At 39.4% G+C, this 24,138-nt stretch overlaps 1 protein-coding gene across 2 annotated transcripts; it reads right to left on the bottom strand.

Annotated features, from left to right (window-relative positions):
- Window positions 1–10,596: 10,596 nt before the first annotated feature.
- On the bottom strand, window positions 10,597–15,590 carry TTC32 (tetratricopeptide repeat domain 32). Of its 2 annotated transcripts, none has more exons than XM_002758008.7 (3): window positions 15,334–15,590; window positions 11,667–11,833; window positions 10,597–10,931 (listed from the first exon to the last, which is right to left on the bottom strand). In XM_002758008.7, exons 1-3 carry the CDS (start codon window positions 15,483–15,485, stop codon window positions 10,795–10,797), a joined length of 456 nt encoding a protein of 151 aa, XP_002758054.1. In that variant the 5' UTR covers window positions 15,486–15,590; the 3' UTR covers window positions 10,597–10,794. The 2 variants fall into 2 exon arrangements, with proteins under 2 accessions (XP_002758054.1, XP_035129033.1); XM_035273142.3 differs by lacking the exon at window positions 15,334–15,590 and adding an exon at window positions 14,820–15,322.
- Between the last annotated feature and the right edge of the window lie 8,548 nt (window positions 15,591–24,138).

Raw genomic sequence — 24,138 nt, 5'->3', positions numbered from 1 at the left:
AAAGAATCATGAGGCTTAAATGAGGACACATGGAAATGGCAGGCGCCTTGCTGGATGGTTCTCCAGTTTCTCCACCCCTGTTCCAGGTAGGTTGCTGTCCTCGGTACCTGGGGTTTTAAGTGAAATCACCATTCTCCTTCCCATAATTGTAAGTCAGATTATAAGCAGCATTTGAGTAGATGGAAATGTGGTTAGGTCTGTGCCCCTTCTCCCAAAATTCTTTACGCCAGCTTTCATTCCCACAGCTCCAGCTTGAGACATGTTCCCTGCAACTTAGCTGTGCCGTGGGGCGTCCTGTCTGCCTCAAGGGGCATGACTTCAGTGTCCACAGCATTCTTCTCTGAATCAGGTTTCTGGGACTTTGCACATTTCATCACAGGGCTGGGCCAGTGGGACTCCAATCTGGGAGGATGGTCCTGGGCACAGAATTGAATCTTCAGATAAGTCTAAGGTTTGCCGTCAGGATTAATGAAAATAAGTGTACACTGGGGAATGTTTCACTAACTGGAAGTCACTGTTATTCTTAAATGGAGAACTGGAAGGGCAGGATGGGTCATAATTCTGTTAACCAATGCATAACCTTTAAGCCAGAACCTTTACCTGTAAAACAAAGGAGTAGATGATCTCTCCAGTTCCTTCCAAATCAGGTGTCCTCTGACTGATTAAAATTGTATGTCCATTAAGCAACTCCAAAGGAATTATGTCTGGCTATCTGAAAGCTCACAGCCAGCCTGAGGAGGAAGTGCACGAAAGGTGAGGACCAGCTGCTCCCCAGCCCAGGACTGGTTGCTGCCGCGTTAATTGATGATGATGGAACAAAGTGCGTTTTATGAGAGTTCATGAGTAGGAAGTCCAAAGAACCTATACATTAGTCACGTCTGAAAATCTTCCTTGCTGTTCCTGCAAGCCAGGGAAGCTGACCACCGCCGCTTGCCCAGATGAAAGACATGTCGATCCAGAAAAGGGAACATTTAGCCAGCATTGCTTTATTTGCTCAATCTCAATAAAAACATTTTCCAGGGAGAAAACCCACATAAAACTATTGGAGACAGAATTGTGGATCAAATCAGGACACCACATAAAATTACATGCTAACAATGGTTTCCAATTTGAGAGAAGCAGCATAATGCGGCCCAACCTCCCACGAAAACTCAAACCCTTCAGAGACTCAGGAAAACAAAAAAAGGTTATCTTCCACTGGCCCTTTCCTCCTCTTTCTTTCTCTTCAGCCTCCCTTGTTCTTGCATAGAGCAGAGAGTGGGAAGGAAAACTGATCAGTTACCCAGGGATGTCAATCACCTTGTTGAAACTGCTCTCAGTGTCAGAGAGACAAGCAACCAACATGGCTCCTGCCTTCAGGGTCCACGTCTTGAAGAGGGAGACACTCACATGAAATGGAAGAGCATCCTGGAATTAGATGCTGGACCGGATGATATGGAAGTGGTTCTCAAACTTGAGTGTGCCTCAGACTCCCCAGGGGCCTTGTTAAAACACAGATGGTGGGAGCCACTCCCAGGGAGCTAGATTCACTTAGTTTATGGTAAGGTCCAAATTTTGCATTTCTAACATGGTCCTAGGTGCTGCTGGTCCATAGACCATGCTCTGAGAACCAGCGCTGCAGACGGTGCTCCCCATACCTTAGTGTGCACATGGACAACCTGGGGGCCTCGGTAAAGTGTAAGCTCTGATTCAGTCCATCCCATACAGGGCTGGGGGTCTGCATTTCTAACAAGCTCCCCAGGGATGCCAATGCCGCCAATCTGTGGTCCCCGTTCAGTAGCAAGCATGCTCCATCTAGACCAGAGTGCAATGGAACTTAGACAATGAGATGAGTTTCAGTTGCTATTGGTAGGGAAGGTTTAATGGTAGTTATTAGGACTTGGGCTGGACCCTGAAGAAGGAGCAGGATTTAAATCAGTGATGAAGAGGAAAAGGCTGTATTCTGGAAGAGAAACTGGAGCACAGGCAGGATGGTGGGACTGAGAATAGCAAGGATAGAGGAGTGGACACTGGCCATTGCCACAGATCATGAGTGACAGACCGAGGTTGGGGCCTTGATGCAGGCGCCTGGCTCCATCTGCCTCCACCCCACCCTCCCCAGGCAAGAGGCTGGTGCAGTTCCAGGAAGTCTACTGGCAGCCGGTCTTCATAATGGAAATAATTGTTATTCTGCAAGTCCCAGACCGACAGCTCCCAATCCTGCCTGCTCAGCCAAGTGGGTTATTTTTTCACCTGGCTTGTTAGTAATGGTTTGTTGTTTGGCAGCATGAAGTGACTCCCACTTTTCATTTCCAAGCTCAAGTCAGAGAAGCCTCAGTTCTCCAAGCGTTGAGTGTCTCGAAACCACATGGGGTGGTTATGAATTTCTCAGCAGGCAGCCAGAGCAAACCAGCATGTTCTGTACGGTGTTTAGTCATGGGTTCCTCTCCTGATCCAGTGAGGGTCATGACCAAATAAAGGAATAACAGCCCCCTCTTTCCCCTCCCCTGCCTTGGAAGTCTTTTGTTTTCAGGTTTGTTCTAACAAAAGGCTCACCTTTTCTTCAATAGCGCTGCCTTTGCAGGTGCAGGAACATGAGCGTTCATGTGCAAAAGGCCTGTCATTTGAAAATGAAATTCCTATTTGTTTGGTTCCCCAGCAGTGCTGTAACAAGGTACTACAAACTGAGTGGCTTATAACAACAGAAATTTATTCTCTCACAGTCCTGGAGACTGAGAAGTCCAAAATCAAGGTGTTGGCCATGCTCCCTCCGAAGCCTCTAGGGGATGGACCTCACCCCTGGGGAGCTGGAAACCCTTCCTTGCTTTCTTTTTCCAGGCTCTGTCATCCCTGGGTGTTCCTTGGCTTTTGGCAAAACCACTCCAGTCTCCACCTCTGTCTTCAGAAGCCGTTCTCCCCAGTGTCTGTGTCCAAATTTCCTTTTTCTTCGAAGGACATCAGTCACATGAGCCATCTATAAGGACCCACCCTACTCCACCTGCATCTTCTTAACTAATTAGATCTGTCATAACTTTTTTCCCAAATAAGGTCACATTCTGAGGTACTGGTTGTTGAAACTCCAACATATCTTTTTGGGGGACCCAATTCAACTCCTAACAGATACATTTATAGATACATTTATATAAAGGTATATTCTCTGCTGAATTTGACCTTGTTTTTTAGGGGGGCTTTTCCCTCTAAATTAAACTAGAATAGTGACCCATTTTAAATAAAATCAACGCTGAACTATAAATCAGGCCCTATTCTCAAGGTCAGCTGAGAAGGGGTCAAACACTTATCCACCCCACACCTATTAGCCAGTGATGAATCTGCAAGCTCTAAATAGCATGTTACTGCGTAGATTGTGATAACGAATTCATTTATCCATTCAACACATGTAAGGTCCTTCTGCAAGCCAGGCCATGGTGCTGAGGATGCAACTGTAAATTAAACAGACAAAAATCCCTGCCCTCCCAGAGCTTGCCTTCCAGTGGGAAAAGACAGATAAAATAAGAACATGGTGTGAGTAAACAGGAAAAACAACAACAACAACATGAGATAAGTATGATGAGGATTTGCTATTTTAAAAAGAGTGGTCAGAGAAGGGCCAGGATAAGGCCACGTGGTAAGGCAGGGAGAAAACAGCGTGAAAGTTCCCCGGCGTGAGCCTTCATGTGGACTCCACTTCTCACTGAGAGACGCCACTGCACGCTCTCAAACCTTCACTCTGGTGGCTGTGTTAAAACTGACTTTGGAGGTAAACTGACAAAGCAAGAGACTTACAATACAGAGGGGCTGATGTCTTCGCCTTGGGTGGTAGCAGATGAGATGAAAACTGCTGGAATTGGGATCCATTTCAAGGTAGGAACCCACGGTGTTTGCTGCTGGGGATCACTGGGACCAAGTCTGGCCTGAGATGCAGGACAGTTAGACACCAGAGCTGCAATGGGAGAGAACCAGAAGGTCCGTTAGGATGCTGTAAGTTTGCACATCAACCCTGTGATCTTAAAAAAAGCTTTCCAATGAAGTGGAAATAGGTTCAAATAAATGTGGTGCCAAAAGAATATATTCAAAGGTATTCTTGGTACACAGGAGTCAAAATTGCCTAGAGGGAAAAGAACCACTCAGGCGGTGAACAGAACTGATAGTAACTCTTTCAAGATGTGACTAGCAGCAATAGGAAAGGGAGCCTTTTAACCCTTTGTTTCCAGTTATTCTGGTTAAAAATGGTTAGCTCTAGAGAAAAACACGAAAGGTGGGGCAGTCCTACTTTTTATTTCTACCTCCTGTACTGTTTTATTACCACAGCCGTGTATTAATTTTACAACAAGAAATTGGCAATAATTTTTCATGCAGCTTTAAAAATTGTCAAAGCAGAATGAAGATGACTTCTAAGTTATTACACACAAAAAAGTTTAAAATAGTAAGTTGTTACTGAATAATGATATGTATACCCTAATTCTGTACATGTATCTGCATACATGTGCCCATGTATTTGTACAAAGAAAAAGGTCTAGAAGGATAGATAGGAAATGCTCTTTACCTTACATTCTGCAGGTTTTGCCACATTTAAAAGTATTTTTTACATGTGTTTAAATTGAATGTGATGGCCTTCCTTATACTTTGCTTCACCCAGAGCTCAATTAAGCCTCCACATATCCAAACAAGAATTGTTGAATAGCTTAAAGAAATAGGCGGGCCGGGCACAGTGGCTCACGCCTGTAATCCCAGCACTTTGAAGGCAGGAGGATCATGAGGTCAGGAGTTGGAGACCAGCCTGACCAACATAGTGAAACCCTATCTCTACTAAAAACACAAAAAATTAGCCAGGTGTGGTGTTGCATGCCTGTAGTCCCAGCTACTGGGGAGGCTGAGGCAGGAGAATCGCTTGAAACTGGAAAACGGAAGTTGCAGTGAGCCAGGATCATGCCACTCCACTCCAGCCAGGCCATAGAGTGAGACTCTGTCTCAAAAAAAAAAAAAAGAAAAGAAAATATAAAAATTAGCCAGGTGTGGTTGCATGCACCTATAATCCCAGCTACTCAGGAGGCTGAGGCAGGAGAATCCCTTGAACCTGGGAGGCAGAGGCTGCAGTGAGCCAAGATCACACCACTGCACTCCAGCCTGGCTAACAGAGTGAGACTCTGTCTCAAAAAAAGAAAAAAATAGGCAATAGAAAAAAATTGAAACTTTTCAGTCCTTCTTTACTCTTATTTCTGCTAGAAATAATGTGACTATGTAATAATAAATTCTTCTTAAGGGTTGTATTAGTCCGTTTTCATACTGCTGTAAAGAACTGCCCAAGACTGGGTCATTTATAAAGGAAAGAGGTGTGATTGACTCAGTTCAGCATGTCTGGGAAGGCCTCAGGGAACTTACATTCATGGTGGAAGAGGCAGCAAGGCACCTTCTTCACAAGGTAGGAAGAATGATGGAAGGAGGAACTTGCCAAACTCTTGAAAACCATCAGATCTCCTGAGTACTCACTCACTATCACAAGAACAGAATGGGGGAACAACCCCGTGATTCAACTACCTCCACCTGGTGGCTCCCTTGACACGTGGGGATTATGGGGATTACAATTCAAGAGGAGATGTTGGGTGGGGACAGAGCCAAACCATACCAAGCGTTTTTTGTTGTTTCTTCAGCAGTAGTGCCAAAATGTTTTTTAAAGTTAAGTATGGTCCTTATAAGAATATAGAATGAAAATGTGAAAAATGTTTAACTCATTAATAGAGAACCACCAGAGTGGTAAAACAGCGTTAGAATAACTGAGTACTTATGACCCATGAAGAAAGAATTTGGGAATCAAGTTGCTAGGTTAAATACAAAACTGGTTAACGTTCTTCAGGGCAATAAAGTCAAACCCTTTGGGGTTATCTTTTGTACCAGACAGAATTCATTGCATCTCCTCTGGAAAAAATCTACAAGTTACATGCAACCTCACAGAGGCTGGGCCTAATCAAGGGTAAATAGAAAAGCAAAGAAAGGTACACACACTGCCCCCTGAGAGAATTAAACAGTTGCTGAGTGGGTCTGCTGGCATGATACTGAAATGACATGCAAATCCTTTTGCCTTATTTTTAAGTATTGGATGCTTTTTTTTTTTTTTGACAAAAGATAAAATTTTACATATTGGCAGCTGCAGCTTTCTAGTTTCCAAATGGAGTTTGCTCTTAAAATTAATCTGCTTTTCATCATCTTTTGTGCCTGTTTTTAATGAGAAAAATGACCACCAAGCATGTGGGCATTGTAATACTATTCCATTATATTAAAATGTACTTTAACATTGTTTTGATACTCATTCTTCTGGGCACTAAAAGATTTTATGAACAATTTAAATTTTGTATCAGGACCAAAAAAAGAAAACAAAAGTCTATGTATCTGCTGTGAGTTGATGCCAGCAGCACAAACATTGATACCCATTGCAGTTTTAAATATTTATATGGATTTTGGACATAACCTTGCACGAGTTACTGAATATAAACCTGGGATTACACTGTTGTGCTATTTCACTATTACACGCATATTCATAATCTGTTTCAGTGCTTCCTTATAGGTTGCTTGTTTTATAATTTGTCTTGCTACATGACGTGTTTTGTTTTGTTTTGTTTTGTTTTGTTTTTTGAGACGGAGTTTCGCTCTTGTTACCCAGGCTGGAGTGCAATGGCGCGATCTCGGCTCACCGCGACCTCCGCCTCCTGGGTTCAGGCAATTCTCCTGCCTCAGCCTCCTGAGTAGCTGGGATTACAGGCACGCGCCACCATGCCCAGCTAATTTTTTGTATTTTTAGTAGAGACGGGGTTTCACCATGTTGACCAGGATGGTTTCGATCTCTTGACCTCTTGATCCACCCGCCTCGGCCTCCCAAAGTGCTGGGATTACAGGCTTGAGCCACCGCGCCCGGCCATGACGTGTTTTTTTTAACCTTCCTGTGATTTTAAAAAGGATAAACTATGTGTTTTAATTGTATCAATTGCTTTGTTTTTCCAAAAACAGAAATAACTATACTTACCATCCTTCTTTGCTTTCTGTAGAGTGAAATGGTGTCCTTTGAGGTCCCCTAACATTAGATGTGAAATTTAACAAATCTCCCTCTCCCTCTCTTACCAACCACCATTTTAAATTATGGGCATTCTATTCTCACAATTTACTGTCACATTTTTGAGAAATACAGAAAACACCAATGTGAACTGATGCAGAAATTGTTAAAAATTACACACCTAGCTTACACAGAAAATAAGCAGCTTTTCCCTACGCTCTTGAAAAGCTATACCACATTTGTCAACAATTTGTTTAGCACTGCGATATGTTAACCTAAACCAGAGTATTAGTTAACTTAAACATATTGCTGTGCTTAACAAATTGTTGACACTACACACTAAATAAATTCAGCATCAGTTTCAGGCAGAGATGAGCTCTCTGATTTACTCAACACATTTGTAGTTAGAGAACATCACATGAGACAAACCGGAATTGTGCCACATATTTGGATGAATCCAGAAGCAGCACCTTTTAAAACTCTTATCTGTGTTTTTTGTTTTTTGAGACGGAGTCTCACTCTGCCACCCAGGCTGGAGTGCAGTGGTACGATCTTGGCTCACTGCAAACTCTGCCTCTCAGGTTCAAGCAATTCTCCTGCCTCAGCCTCCCAAGTAGCTGGGACTACAGCTGTGCGCCACCATGCTCGGCTAATTTTTTTGTATTTTTAGTAAAGATGGGGTTTCACCACGTTAGCCAGGATGGTCTCGATCTCCTGGCCTCATGATCCACCTGCCTCAGCCTCCCAGTGCTGGGATTACAGGCATGAGCCACCATGCCCGGCTGAGCTGATATGTTTTTGAAGCACTCTCCTGTTTAGTCATTAATTTGCACACAAGTTTTTCTGTGTTATAACTTTATTAAGTGCAGTTTGCATGCAAGACCAGAATATCCAAAAACCTTGAAAAATGGTGCAGAAACTCTGAATATACCTTCACACCATTGAACTGTTCAGTTTAAATGGGTGAACTACATATGTGAATTATATCTTAATAAAACAAAAAACTAGCGTAGTAAACATTCATGCTTAGCCTAAGCAATGTGATGAAACCCCATCTCTACAAAATGTGCAAAAATTAGCGGGGCATGATGGTGCATGCCTATAGTCCAAGCTACTTAGGAGATTGAGGTGGGAGGATCACCTGAGCTCAGGGAGATCAAGGCTACAGTGAGATGTCATCATGTACTGTAACCCAGCCTGGTCAACAAAGTGAGACCCTGCCTCTAAAGAGAAAAAATAATCCATGCTATTACGGCTTATACACAAACTGTACTTTCGAGTTAAATTTTTAAGGGAGTTAGACGTGGCAGGAAGGGAGACAGTGAGACGAGAATCAGCGTAAACTCTGAGTGGTAGGTAGGGTTGAACTATATCATGCCCATCGAGAAAGATTTAAGGCCTGCAAAATAGCAGGGAGCCAAGACTACATTTAGGATTGAGGGCATAGAGAAGCCAGTGAAAAACAAAACCAAAAAGACAGAGCAAAAGAGCAAAAAGATAATGACTAAAAGCTGACTTGGATATTTGCTTTGCTATCATAAAGAAATCTGTGGATTTTATTCAGTTCGATTTCAGAAAAAAACAGCTCCACACTTTTCAACTACTGTTAGGAGTCATTTTTAAACTTAAAAGTAACTTAAATCCATTTTATCCTATCTTACCTCCCTTTGTGAAAGAGAAATAACAAACCACAATTCTGTTTCCATAGAGAAAAAAAAAAAACATATTTTTCTAGTAGAAAAAGGAAATAAGAAATACTGAGATGGGGAATTGAATATCATTCAAAGTAAACATCAAAGGTATTATTTGGTCAATCAGAAACTAAGAATCTGAATAACGCCTAAAGTGTCAAAGCTCAACAAGGTAAATGAATTATTCGTTAGTTATTTCCAGTAACAAGACAAGAGAAAATAAGTGCCTGGGTCTCCAGTCAGCCAGTGCTGATTCAGAACTTCAGTAACTTTTTTTTTACTGATAAAGGATGAAGAAATTTTGAATAAAATCTAACAAACCACATGAAAATTTTAAACAATTTTTCCTTTTTATATTCCATCTGATCCCAGTCAGGAGTAAAGAGAATATGAGTCTAGAGAAAATAAAAATAAAAGTTAAGCATTTGCTACTCTGGGTGTCATGGCTTAAAGATCTCCCTCCCAAGGCCTGGGGAACTTGCTTTTTTAAAAAAAAAAAGTTTTCCTAAAAGGGATTTTTCTACATTTTCATGCGATTTTATAATTTTTTTTTTTTTTTTTTAGATTTCCAACAAATAGAAAGATTAACCATTTTGGAAAATGAGACTTTGTTTCTAGGCCATCAAACCTAATTTCCTCTTAATATTCACTTACCTACAGCCCAAATTCTCCATGTATTTTGCCAGATATTACTTATGAGTTTCAAACAAGGCAATTACTTTTCTGCTTCATGAGATCACTCAAACACATAAAAAATATTTTAAGGCTGCTGATGATGATTGCATCTGAGGCCAGAAGTGACTCTGGAGACACAAAGCAGACACTTTCCTTTCTCCTGATTAGGGTAATTTCTACCACAGGTAGGGTAATTTCTACTGCTTTTCGATAGCAGTAAAAAACCAGTTTGGGAGTGAGGCCAGAGAATTGCTTGAACCTGGGAGGCAGAGTTTAAAAAAAAAAAAAAAAAAAAAAAAAAACTAGTTTGGGAGATCTGAGATGCATGGTCTAAATCTCTGGAAACCAAACAATAAACACCAAAACATGTAGATGGCATGTGGCTGGCTCTGGCTTGCTTTCTCTTCAAGTTCTTCCCGGTTTTTGATCGCCTCATCAGGGCCTAATTGCTTGTTGGCAGCACCCAAATAGAAGAGATTTTTTTTTAAGCTTTATATTTACTAAGTGCTTTTTGTAATTTCCTCACCTCTCTATACATTCCTACCCAATCACCAAATTATTATAGAAAGATTTGAACAGTGCTTGGCTTATAGTATTCAGTAAATGCTGATGATAATTGTCATTATCCAGAGACAGAAAACTATGTTCAATATTTAAATCATAAAGCATTTTATCAATGATTACTTGAGGAAATCAAGTGTAATTCTTTCAAATTATTCTCTTGTAGGACATGTTTATTTTTAAGCCGGAGAAAATGGACAGGGACTAACTAGATTAAAAGAACTGAGAGAGACATTAAAAAAAAATGCAATGAAACTTATTGGCTCTAGATCCAAATAAAAATCTATACACTTTGGAATACAGGCTGGAATGGCTGACATTACGGAATTACTTACTTTATTAGGTATTACAATGGTGGTGTGGTTATAAAGGAGGATGTCTTCAATTGCAGAAAATGTAGGCTGAAAGTTTAGAGGCAAAGTACTGTGATCTCTGCACCTTATTTTCAAAGGGTTCAGCAAAAAGTTATATACTTAAATATAGAGAAAAAGCAAATGTGGCACAATGTTAACAACTAATGGATCTAATTGAAGAGTTTCTATTTCATTATACTTTCAACTTTTCTGTAGATACAACATTCTTAAAATAAAAAGTTGAGAATAAAAAAATCACAAAAATAGTTTTACTGAAGAAAACACCACACATTCCTTTTTACTGTAATATTTAATAATATACACATATACATTGGTATTTACACTTCATAAAAAAACCATTAAACCTGAAATTAACTACCTTAAACACATTAACTTTCAGTGCTAATGTATTAATTTCTTAAATATAAATCAAAATAGCTCAATATCTATTTTAAATTACTGATAACGATGCAGATGTAAGGAATTAACCATTTCAATTTTTTTCAACATTTCTTCTTTGTTTTTCTTCTTTGTCTAGAATAGTCTGTTTTAAGCTCAAAGTAGCATCTTGAAATCCAGGATTTAAGTCTAATACCTTCTTGAAATCTTCCAAAGCATCATCAAAATACCCTGTACCAGAACCCAAAAAATGGAAAAGAGAAAAGAAACTGAGTCTTTCTATACATTTATTCATGGCAAAGCTTTGGTACACATACTTTTGCTTTTATATTTACTTATAAGCCTTCAATCACTTCTAGTAAAGGAATTTTTTTATCTTAATGATAATATAGAGATGTGTTTTGTGTGCCCTTAAGGAATAAGACACCTAAAATTAGCTATGGGTTTATTTATTGAGATTTAACAGGTAAATATTAGCAGTCATTTTAAATTTTAACAAAACTGTATAGCCTGTTTTACATAATTGCAGTAAAATTAAGAAACAGGAAACCAATTTTCTTTTTGACACTTTAAATGAGAAAGAGTACCTATGGTCCCTTTAATCCAAGAATCTAAACTTCACTTTCTATTGTCTTGTATGTCTTAGAAGATTTTAACTCAGAAAAGTTTCACAGGTGATCCTCTGAATTGCCCTCATTTCACAGCTGGGAATGCACAAACACAAAATAATGGGGTCACCCCGACTCCTGTGCCCAGGTCCAATTCCCACCCCAGTGCTCTACTGTGATCTATAACACCTATCAAAAGCCTAAAATAAACTCAGGGAGGCTTCCTTTGTTCCAAGCTCTAAACTTAAATTTCACATAACTTTAAAACTTGATTACCATGTTAGTTTTACAACATTTGAGAGCTCTGAAATAACAGAATACAGTCAATGACAAAAGCCAAAAAGAAAAAAATTCTTACCCAGCCTATACAGTATCAACCCTCTGTTGTAATACGGAACTTCAAATTTGGGTTGGACTTCTATGGCAGATGTGTAGTCATCCATGGCTTCATAAAAATCAACCCTGAAGTACTTGATTTGCCCCCTGTTGTTATATGCAGTAGCCAAATCCTCAGGGCTGCATTTGCTTTAAACAAAAAGTTCACATTAAAAACAACGTGTTACCAAATTCCTCCCGTTTCCACTTTTATTCTCTTTTGTGTATTGTCAAACTTCACAGCCTATAACATGCAGCATCAACCCTGAAAAACCAAGCTGAAGAAAAAACGTACAAAGAAAGAAATGAAATCAATTTTGTTTAACCCTGTTATCTACTTTTGTAGGGTTAAACTACTACAATGTCAACCTGAAAAGCATACTAACTTCATAGTGTGTTTACTGCCAACTTGTTCTGCTGAATATAACATTAAAATGATTGTTCATTTTCTAAGCACTCACCAGCAAGGCACAGAAGACAAGTAAGATAAATGCTGAACAAAGAGGAAAAGCCAGCCCAAAGCCCAAGTTTCCTATGGCCACGTCACAATGTGAATCAATTGCATTCTCAAATTTTTAAGTGATCTTAAAACAATGAGATTTGAAATTACTTTCCACCAATCAAGAACTAAAGTTAATGCTAGGTAAAATTCAACATGCTATGATCCCCAGGAAGTGATCTCTGGGGACAGAGTTACCCTCCGTCCAACCTCGGCTGGCATCCTCCCCAATGCCAGGCTGGCTGTAGCTCTGACCAACCACCAGCTCAACAGGTCACAAACCCTGGCTGCCCTGAACCTTTCTCTGCACAGGACAAATAGTCTGCACAGAGAACAGTAGTGGTTCTGCTCTGAGTCAGAAATGACTCTGTTTCCCTTTCTTTTTTCCCAAAGCAGTTTTCAAATTAGAACCAAACAGAACTCATCTGTCACTTCTTTGTAGTACCCCGTAGTAAAAAGTATAGTCCTGCAAAAATACCTGTGACTGCAGTTAGTGTAAATAAAAGCTACTTTTCTTAATATCTTGATCCTTGAGATTTCAGACAGGAATTGTAACGACTGCTAACCCTGAGAGGCACTCACAGCCCAAGGGCCTCCTTCAAACCAAGTTTGCTAATGATGGAGAGGAACTGCTGGAATTTTAGAAAATGTCTATTTTATGAGCCATGATAGAGACTGGGTGTAAGGATACTTCTGGATGCCACTAAGTACCCCTGTTAAAACCTGGATTACAAGAGGGCACCACTCCCCTTCATCTATGTCTGACATGACCCTAGTTGAACTGCTCCCAACAGAGAGTTTGAAGAAAAACGCACGATGAAATCTCAGAATGCCAGTAAGGTTTTAGTCATTAGGTCATTAAATCAAAGCTTCAAACTTATTGTTATAAGTTTTTAATGATTATATATTAATATATTCAGAGAATCATAGAATGTTAGATTTAGAATTAGATCTCATTCAATCAAATTCTAAAAGACTATTTTTCACGTGGAACTTTTGTTTCATATTATAAAGAAATGGACTAACAGTGGAAGCTGAAATTTTTTTGTAATATTAAAATTTTTTTAATGATAGTATTTCTTATAATGGAATTCATTCAAGTTACCTAATCCAAATGTGGACTTTTAGGATTTGCTAACTTTCGCAAAAAAATAGTATTTTGGAAATCAGATTTATGACTAAAGCTATACTTATTAAAAGAAAATGTCACAAACCATTCAGAGTGAAAGGCATTCAAAAATTGCAAATATTGTTTCAAAATGATTCAGTGACCCAACACTTTAAAAATAAATGTAAGCGCCAAAAGATAAACTGAAGGGAAAAAGCTGAAATGGCAGAATTTAATCTATGAGTTCCTAGAATTTTAGAGGTATCAGGAAATTGAAAGTTTACTTTACAGATGAGAAACTTGAGGCCGAGACATTAGCCATGCGGCAGCGCCAAGATTGGAATTCAGGTATGATGAACTCCCTTCTGCGCTATGAGAAACTGTCTTTTCCTGTGCTGGTAAAGTATAGCTATTATATTTGCTACAGACACTTGTGTTCTTAGGCTGAGATGTGTTCTTTGCTGAGATGTGTGCAAAGAAAGAATAACAAGACTAGACAGCATCAGCATACCTGGTGCGGATGAATACTTTCTGAAATCTACTAGATAAGTATATTCTTAGAGCTTGAAACATGAATAGTTTCGTTTTCTATGTTTACTATCTTTTTTATGGGGGAGGTGCATTGAGGAAAGGATGATGGTATCATCTTATTGCCTGTTCAGAAACTTCATTATTCTGGTGTGTTATTGAAATGAGAAGACAATTTTATCGTTCTACTTTAATTCCATATGAGTGTAAGAAATAGGTTAAGAATCAAGTCCTTGGTGTTTAGTTAAGCCTCATACAAAAGACAAGCTGGCATCCTGCCCAGAAAACTCAAATACACAACAGACAACTCACAACTGTTCAAAAAGCTGTTCAACCAACCCCTCTGTTCTTTTCTCATCCTGGTCCACTCCATACCAACAACAATCCCAATCAAGGCAAGACTTGGGAGTAAAAGCAAATGCTACACATCCAGGCACAAGCCAAAAAGATGCTTTGGGTAAGCAGATAGTAGCAGGTGAAGCTGCTAACATAAAAAAAAAAAAAAAAAAAAAAAAAAAAAAAAAAAAGCCAGCCAGTCATTATGTGCTTCCTGATGAAAGTACACATCCACACCTTGAAAGTATTCTTGCCATGATATTGAATCTGAATTCAATTGGATCGAACCTCAGGGTTTAACTACCAACTCACGAGCAATGAGACAGATAACCACATTAAATGACAGAAGACATTCAGTCAGCAAGTCCAAAACACGGAAATTCAAAGGACACAAGAATCCGTTTCCTCAACAAATAAAGGAAAAACTTGCGGGGGCAAAGCGGAGAAGAGACTTAAAAAGACGTGATGTGTATCCTGACTTGAACCAACTGGGAAAAGTGAACCAAAGAAAAAAAATCACCTTATTAATCAGAAAGGTTCCAACACTGACTATTAACACATATTAAGTAGCTACGTGATGATGACGTCGTGGTTCGTTCTGAAGCATCCAAGGATGAGAACTATGGGTAAACGGATAATGCTTAAACCAAGTGATAAACACCTACATAAACTCCTTCGTTATGCTCTCTTCCCTGTATCTGTTTTTCATAACAAGTGAAGACCACCACCAAAAGCCAGGGCTGTGACACTGTGGTGGCCCTACCCGCCGTGACCCCTTCCCTTCCCAGGTCGCAGATTTCCCGCCAGCTAAAAACTCGAATGAAAAATCCCGATCTGTCCTAAGTCTCTGGGTGGCAGTATAGATCGTAGAAGAGACAGCGGGGTGAGAGGGGGCGGCCCGCGCCCAAGGACCAAGTACTGGGCTCGGTTCCCGGAAGCTGTCCGCACCGCCCGGCAGATGGCTCCTCGCGGGTGGGCTCCCTCCCCGCGTTCTTCGCTGCCCTCGTCCTAGGCCTTGCCTCGGCCTTTCTAGAAAAATGAACGTCAGTCTGTACAGTCCTAGTGCTGGGTTATTATAAACGTCGCCGGTGAGCTCCAACACCAAAGCTGGAAGCCCAGACGGCCGCAACTTCACCCCAACCCCGGGGTCGCCGCGGCCCCAGGTCTCGCGATAGTTACCTCCCGGGACTCACGCGGCTGGAGGACACGCAGGCGCACTGGCGAATGTAAGCGGAGTATAGCGCTTCGGCCTCCGCGTAGTCGCCCTTGTTGAAATGAGCCTGGGCGAGTGCTAGGGTTGCGGGGCTTTCTTGCCCCTGCTGCCCTTCCATAGCAGGCAAGGCCTAGTTTTCGGTGTCGAATGGGGGTTGACCTCTGAGCGGTTAGAGGTCGCACCACAAATCCACTTCCGCACCCTGGAATCTACCTTCACAGCCAACCTTGGCGCTAGGTTTGTGCCTTTTGGGGACCCGTCGTCTCGCGAGATAACTCTTCCGCTGCAGGCGGGCGTTTGCAGTGATCCCCGAGAGATACGATTCTGTCCTTGGTACCGTTGGACCTCACTGCCTCGTTTACCAGAAGACGCGTAGATGCGTGGTCGCAAACTGATTTCCAAGTCCATTGTTTGATGCGGCAAGGCGCTAGCCGTTTGTTACAGCGGATTGTAACACCTCCGTTTGTTTCGCTGGAGGTGAAAGAAGTCACGGTTCTGTTTCTGAATGGCGAATTCGCCTGAGGACTTCCTGTCTGTCCCTAGCCTTTCAGCGTCCCCACTTAGCAAAACTCCGCGTTTAGGGAATTCTGAGTAGGCTTTGGCTACCCTGAGACGCAGAGTCGACGTTCCACCAGGTCTTTGTCTCAAGGTCCAAACTTTCTAACTTTTTGACCCTCTAGAATTGTGTTACGATCAGTAGTATATTGTGTCGAAAGTCTGGGATTTTTTATGTTATATTCCCTCGCTGTTTATGCCGAAGGGAAATCCAAATAGTAATTAAGTACATTACGTTGTAAGTAGCCGGCAGCTAATATACTTGATGATTAAATTATTCGAAAAAAAAAAGTACATTACGTTTAATTAAAATTAAAATTAAGAACAATTGGTAGCCACGCTACCCTTCATGTCTGCCCTGCGCCTTTTCCGGGTCCCTCAATTCTGTTTTAACTTCCCAAAGTACTTGAGCCCCTTTCCACAGGAAAACTAAAGATGAAAAAAATATATTTGGAGCATACTTGCATGCGGAAGTCTTAACAGGGCATAAATTGTGTGCTTTTTGCTGCTTTCATTCGATTTTTAATGTTTTCCATTTACCACCACTGAAAAAATACAAATACAGTGGATTCTTGTAAAATAAAAACCCAGTAGTAGAAATTTAAAAATTGCATGACTACTGGTGTAAGCAAACGGATAGCTTAACAGAACAAAAGCCCAGAAACATGCCCCAAATAGGCTGTATTTTGTAAAAGACATGTAACATGAGGAAAACACAGATTATTTAAATGAGTGCTATTGGGAGGATTAGTTAACCATTTGGAGAAAAATATATTTAAGCATTTCAGCTCCCAGTTGACATATTCATTCTAGGTGAATGAAAAGATAAAATAAAACGTTTTTTCAGTTCCCATTTTGCCTCTTGGGGCAATGTCATCTTTTCAATATGAAAACAAAATAAATAAACGTATCCGAAGTATAGGATAGAACAAAACCAAGTGTGTGTTCTGGGGGAAAGCAACAAAAACAAAGACGAGATGTTGCAAAAAAGATGGAGGAGGGTGATGTGGCAGTATGCACCATTCTACATAAAGCCAGGGATGTTCATCCTTTTGGCAGATAAGGTGGGGATGGCCAGGCATAGTGGCTCATGCCTATAATTTCAGTACTTGGGGAGGTCAGGAGTTCGAAAACAGCCTGGCCAACGTGACGAAACCCTGTCTCTACTAAAAATACAAAAAATTAGCTGGGCGTGGTGGCTGGTGCCTGTAATCACAGCTATTCAGGAGGCTGAGACGCGAGAATTGCTTGAACCTGGGCGGCAGAGGTTGGCAGTGAGCTGAGATTGCTCCACTACATCCCAGCCTGGGAGACAGAGCAAGACTCCGTCTCAATAAACAAAAGAAAAAGAAAAGGTGGGCATTGGGAGGGTATTTCTCCTAAATGGAGGGGAAAAAATGGACTCCAAGGGAAAAAAAAAAAAGAAGAAAAGTCTTAAATAGAGGCTGGCTTTGCTAAGCCTAGAAAAGAAAGGAAAAAAGATTATAAAGCATCTGATAGAATTCACTATAAAAGGCAGAAAGAAATTTGCAACTTGCAAAAACAGTTGCCATCTTTAACATATGTGAACTTTCTTCTCAGATATTTATAGAGCATATATATATGCCACACAATTTTAAAACCTTGGAGTATGACAGTGAACAAAAAGGAGTCCCTGCCATCTCTGAACTTAGCCTAGTAGAAACATACACACAAAACACACACATACACACACCAGATGGTGAGTAGTGCTATGGAGAAAAAACAGTACAGGGAATAGAGAAAAGGTGGTTTCTAATTCATAACGGATGGATGGAGACTTCAAAGGAAAAGTGACATCAAGTAAAAACCTGAAGCAAGTAAGGGAGAAAGCCATACTAATAACGGGCAGAGCAAGTGTAAAAGCCCTGAGTGGAAGGTTTTTGAGACAGGGTCTCACTCTGTCACCTGGACTGGAGTACAGTGGCGCAGGCTCACTGCAGCCTCAACGTCCCTCAGTGATTCTTCCACCTCCGCCTCCTGAGGTTAATCACTCCGTGCTAATTTTTGTATTTTTTGTAGAGATGGGTTTCCCCATGTTGTCCAGGCTAATCTCCAACTCCTGGGTTCAAGACATCTGCCCACCTCAGTCTCCAAAGTGCTAGGACTACAGGCATGAGCCACTGCACCTGGCTAGAAGTTTTGCTTTGTTCTGTTCAAGGAATAACAGGGATATTTATGTGTCTAAAAACCAGTTATCTAAGAGGAAAATAGCAGAATATGTAATGGAATTTGGGGATTTGGGAAAGGGGGTTCTAGACAGGAGTAAGATTTTTAATCTTTTTTGTGCTATGGCACCTTTGCAAGTGTGATGAAACCGTTGCAGTGTTTTCAGGTGTATTTAAAACAGGACTACAAAGGAAATTATATTTAAAAAACAATATTAACATATTTAGAAAAAATATATACTTTTGTTAACATTAACTGTCAAAAACAAGTGCAAACAAAAAGCTAGCAGAGGAAGAAAATAATAGAAGATTAAAACATAGATAAAACAAAATAGAAAAATAGAAACAAAACCAAAAGCCGGTTCTTCAAAAAGATTAACAAAAATTAATAAAACTTGAGCTAAATTGACTAAGATAAAAGACTCAGATTACTAAGATCAGAAATGAAAATGGGAACATTATTATCAATTCTACAGAAATAAAGAGGATTTAAGAGAGTACTATGAACAATTGTATACCAAAAAATGGGACAAACTAGATGAAAGGAACAAATGCCTAGAAACCAAAAACCTACCAAGATTGTATCATGAAGAAATAGAAAATCTGAATAGACCTGTGTATTATTCTGCTCTCATACTGCTTATAAAGACATACCTGAGACTGGGAAATTTATTTAAAAAAAAAGAAAAGAAGTTTAATGGACTCACAGTTCCATGTGGCTGGGGAGGCCTCACAATCAATCATGGCAGAAGGCAAAAGGCATGTCTTACATGGTGGCAGGAAAGACAGAATGAGAGCCAAGTGAAAGGGGAAATCCCTTATAAAACGACCAGATCTTGTGAGACTTATTCACTACCACGAGAACAGTATGAGGGAAACTGCCCCATGATTCAGTTATCTCGCACCAGCTCCCTCTCACAGCACGTGGAAATTATGGGAGCTACAATTCAAGATGAGATTTAGGTGAGGACACAGACAAACTATATCAACCTGTAACTTGTATGGAGATTCAATGAGTAATTTAAAAATAACCTCTTGACAAAAGCCCTGGACCCTGGCTTCACTAATGAATTCTACTAAATATTTATGGAAGAACCAACACCAATCCTTCTTATACTCTCCTAAAACATTTAAAAAGAAAATGCTAAGTCAGTCTATAAAGCCAGCACTGCTATGACACCAAAGCCAAACACAGAAACTAGAAGAAAACTGCAGATCAATACAGTTTATGACATAAATGCAAAAATTTCAACAAAATAGTAGCAAATTGAATTCAGCAGCATATTAGAAGGATTATACACCATGACCTAGTGGAATTTATTCCTAGAATGGAAGGATAATTCAACACATGAAAATCAACCAATGGCAGAGAGGAAAAAAAGCAATGTAATACAGCACAGTAACAGAATGGAGGAAAAAAAACTGTCTGATCACTGCCATTTAGATAGAGAAAGCATTTGACAAAAATTCAAAAGCCTTTCATTTCAAAAACCCTCAAGCAGGGAATAGAAGGAATCTACCTCAACATAATAAAAGACATATATAAAAAACACATAGTGAACATCATACTCAACAGTGAAAAACTGAAAGCTTATTCTACAAAATCAGAATCAAGGCAGGGATGCTCACTTTTGTACTCCTATTCAACATAGCACTGGAAGTTCTAGCCAGAGTAACTAAGCAAGAAAATAATCTTTTTAAAGTCATCCACATTGGAAAGGAAGAGGTAAAATTATCTCTGTTCGTAAATGATACGTTCTTAACGTACAGATAACACTAAAAATTCCATTTTAAAAACAGTAATAACTAATGAATTTGGCAAGGTAGGGAGATATGAAATCACACAAAAAGTAGTCACATTTTTATATACTAACAATAGAGCTATCCCAAAAGTAAGAAAACAGTTCCAGCCAGGCACGGTGGCTCACACCTGTAATCCCAGCACTTTGGGAGGCCAAGTTGGGTGGATCACTTGAGGTCAGGAGTTCAAGACCTGCCTGGCCAACATGGCAAAACCCCATATCTACTAAAAATACAAAAATTAGCCAGGTGTGGTGGCAGGCACCTATAATCCCAGCTACTCAGGAAGCTGAGGCAGGAGACTCGCTTGAGCCTGGGAGGTGGAGGTTGCAGTGAGCCAAGATCACACCCGATACCACTGCACTCCAGCCTGGGTGAGAGAGAGAGAGACTCAGTCAAAGGAAAGGAGCGGGGAGGGAAGCGGGGGGCGGGGAGGAAGGGAAGGTGGGGAGGGAGAGAGAGAGAAAGCAAGGAAGGAAGGAGAGAGAAAAGAAAGAAAACAATTCCACCTACAGTGGCATCAAAAATATATATATTTAGGAATTAACTAAGAAAGTAAAAGATTTGTACAATTTAAACTATAAAACAGAGTCTAAAGATGGCGGCCTTAGCAGCAAGAGGTGCTGTGGTGCTGTGTAGAAATATCAGTCAGCCGGTTGCTTTTGTGAGAAAAATTTTAGACTGAAGTGTGCAGTCAGCTGAGAACACTTTGCACAGTTTGGACATCTATGAAATTGTATTTTACCTTTTGACAAGGAGACTGGCTATCACAGAGGTTTGGGTTGGGTTAGGCTTCTTCAGAAGAAGAACTTCAGAATGCACTAGGAAAATCATATTATAGTTGGAGTAAAGCTCCAGGTTCAAGCTCAAAGGCCAAAAGGTTTGCAAACATCTGGAGACTAGAAAGATTTTTGAGACCGCCAGCCTATTAAAGTTAACATAACTGGAAAAATAACTATAAAACATTGCTAAAAGAAATTAAAGAAGACATAAATAAATAGACATCTCATGTTCATGGATTAGAAGACTTAATATTGTTTAGATGTTAGTGTTATATAAATCAATCTTCAGATTCTATGGAATCCTTATCAGAATCTCAGTGACGTTTCTGCAGCAATAGAAAACTCCCTCCTAAGATGTATGTGGAATCACAAGGGCTCTCAAATAGCCACAACGATTTTGGAAAAAGAACAAAGTTGAAGAACTCACTTCCTGATTTCAAAACTTACTACAAGTGTGTTATTGGCATAAAGACAGTTTTTTATTTAAACAAATGGTGCTAGGAAAGCTGGATGTTCACATGCAAAAGAATGAAACTGGACTCTTACACCATATACAAAAATTAACTCAAAATAAGTCATGACCTAAATGTAAGAACTAAAATTGTAAAGTCTTAGAAAAAAATATACAACAAAATCTTAACAACATTGAACTTGGCAATGATGTTGTGGATGACACCAATAGCACAGGCAACAGAAGAAAAAAACTAAACAAATTGAGCTTGGTGAGAATTTAAAAACCTTTGTGCATCAAAAGACACCATCAGATTAAAAAAGCAACCCACAGAATAAAACAAAATATTTACAAGACACGTATCTGATAAGCAATTAATACCCAGAATATATAAAGAACTTCTAAAAACAACAACAACAAAGCAAAACAATCTGATGCAGAAACAGGCAAATGATTCGAATATAATTTTCTTGAAAGAAGATACACATATGGCCAATAAGAATGTGAAAAAATGCTCAACGTCCCTAATAATTAGGGAAATGCAAATCAAAACTACAATCAATACCACTTCACACCATTCCAGTAGGATGGAAACTATTAAGAAGTGTTGGTGAGGATGTGAAGAAGTTGGAATCTTCGTGCACTACTGTTGAGAATGTAAAATGGTGCAACCACATGGCATGACACTTCTACAGAATACTACGAATAAAATTACTATATGATTCAGCAATTCCACTTCTAAGTATATACCCAAAATAACTGACAACATAGTCCTAAAGAGATATTTACACATACAGGTTCATAGCAGTATTGTTCGCAATAGGTAAAAGGTGGAAGCAACCCAAGTGTCCATTAACAGATGAGTGGACAAGCAAAATGTGGTATATTCATACAATGGAATATTATTCAGTCTTAAAAAGAACAGAAATTCTGACACGTGCTACAACATGGATGAACCTTGAGGACATTACATGAAGTGAACTAAGCCAGTCACAAAAAGACTAAAGGATTCCATTTTTTTTTTTTTAAGAGACGAGGTCTCACTATGTTGCCAAGGCTGGAGTGCAGTGGCTATTCACAGGTGCGATCCTACTACTGATCAGCACAGGAGTTTTGACCATTTTTATGAGGTACCTAGAGTAGTCAAATTCATAGAGACAGAAAGTAGAATGTGGTTGCCAGGGAAAGCCGTAGGGGGATAGGAAGTTATTGTTCAATGAGCATACAGTTTCCGTTTTGCAAGATAAAGAATTCTGGAGATGGATGGGGGCGGGGTGGTGGTAGTGGTGGAATACGTACAATATGAATGTACTTAATAAATGTAGTTAATACCACTTTAACCGTACACTTAAAAATGGTTAAGATAGGCAAGGTGCAGGGGCTCATGTCTGTAATCCCAGCCCTTTGGGAGGCTGAGGTGGGAGGATTACTGTGATCAGGAGTTTGAGACTGCAGTGAGCTATGATTGTGCCACTGCACTCCAGCCTGGGAAACAGAGCTAGACCATGTCTTGTAAAACATTAAATTAAAAAAAAAATTATAAATGGTTAAGATAGTAAATTTTATGTGTATTTCATAATATAAAAAATAAGGAAAAATCAAGTGGCAAGTGTGTTTTCTATAAGAGATCGTCACATCAACATTGCACTGAAGTCATGATTACTGTGTTTCTATCCATTGGTTTTGTTGCATCCACTGTGATTTGTGCTTTATAAGGGTAGTTGCTATGAGCATAGATATTAGGTGTTATATCTATGTCTACAGATACGTTTACATATTACATTTTCATTGTGAATACCAGCTTTTAGCATTATAAAGCATTCTTGCTTGTAGTATTTAACTCACCACATCAGCAAATTGAAGAAAAATCTCAACAGATGTAGAAAAGGCAGTTAATAAAATTCAACTCCTTAGCAAACTAGGACAAGAAGACACACTTATTAAAACCTGACAAAATATCTACAGAAAATATAAGCAGTGATTTATTAAAATATTGAAGAATTTCCTTTGAGATTAAGAATAAGACAAGGATAGCCAATATCATCACTTTAATTTTTCACCATTGTATTGCGTATCCTAGCCAGTGCAGTACAATGCTTAAAAGAAATAAAAGATATGAAGATTGAGAAGTATATAACAAAAAGTTGTCAGTAAACACTGGTTATATGGTGGTATATGTAGAAAGAAGTGCAACGGACTGAGTGACAAAACATTTTTGCAGAAGAAAAACAAAGCAGACGTATTTTAAAAACCATAATAATGGAGACATTCTGCTTTGAACCAAAGAAAGACAAACAGATCAACAGAATAGAAAAAGAAATGAGAAACTGTTACATACATATATGGACTTGATTTTTTTCATATAAATTGCCTATCAGCATGGAAAGGGTGGACTTCAATCAGCTTAAGGTATAATTTACATTAATTTTCTTAACTTCAGAGAAATATCTTAGGAGCTGATAACTCTCAGTATAATGACCTAATACAGTAATTTATTCTGTCTTACGTGTTTTTCTTCTGTTAAATTCAACTAAAATAGAAATCTTATTAAAAAATAAAACTACCAATGTTAAGTGAACAATTTAATGAGTTTTAACAAACGTGGAGTCACGTAATCGCCACCAAAACCAAGGTAAGGAACACTTCTATCATCCCACCAAGCTTCTATCATCCCACCAAGCTCCTTTGTACACCTTTGAAGTCAATCACCTCCCCCTCTCCCTGATCTCAGGCGCTACTTTCTATAGCTATGATTTTGTCTTTTCTGGAATTTTATATAAATAACATCATACAGTATGCTGTCTTGTATGTCTGGCTTTTTGCACGTAGCACAATGCTTTTGAGGTTCATCTATGTTGTTACTTCTGTCAGTGATTCATTCCTTTTTATTGCTGAGTAGCATTTCACTGTGTGGATAATCCACAATTTGTTTATGTTATATATTTACATATTAATGGATATTTGGCTTCTTTCCAGTTTTTGTCTACCATAAATAAA

The sequence above is a fragment of the Callithrix jacchus genome, chromosome 14 (genome assembly GCF_049354715.1).
Source record: "Callithrix jacchus isolate 240 chromosome 14, calJac240_pri, whole genome shotgun sequence".
Classification (NCBI taxonomy): domain Eukaryota; kingdom Metazoa; phylum Chordata; class Mammalia; order Primates; family Cebidae; genus Callithrix; species Callithrix jacchus.
Note: the sequence above shows the minus strand (reverse complement) of the source record. Positions and strands in the feature narration are given on the sequence as shown.

Excerpts from the sequence above, each read along its gene's own strand:
- TTC32 (XM_002758008.7), bottom strand. The coding sequence starts at position 15,485 with ATGGAAGGGCAGCAGGGGCAAGAAAGCCCCGCAACCCTAGCACTCGCC. Across the intron at positions 11,834-15,333 it reads AGCCGCGTGAGTCCCGGGAG|CAAATGCAGCCCTGAGGATT; the intron begins GTAACTATCGCG and ends TTTTGTTTAAAG. Across the intron at positions 10,932-11,666 it reads GTTGATACTGTATAGGCTGG|GGTATTTTGATGATGCTTTG; the intron begins GTAAGAATTTTT and ends GTTCTGGTACAG.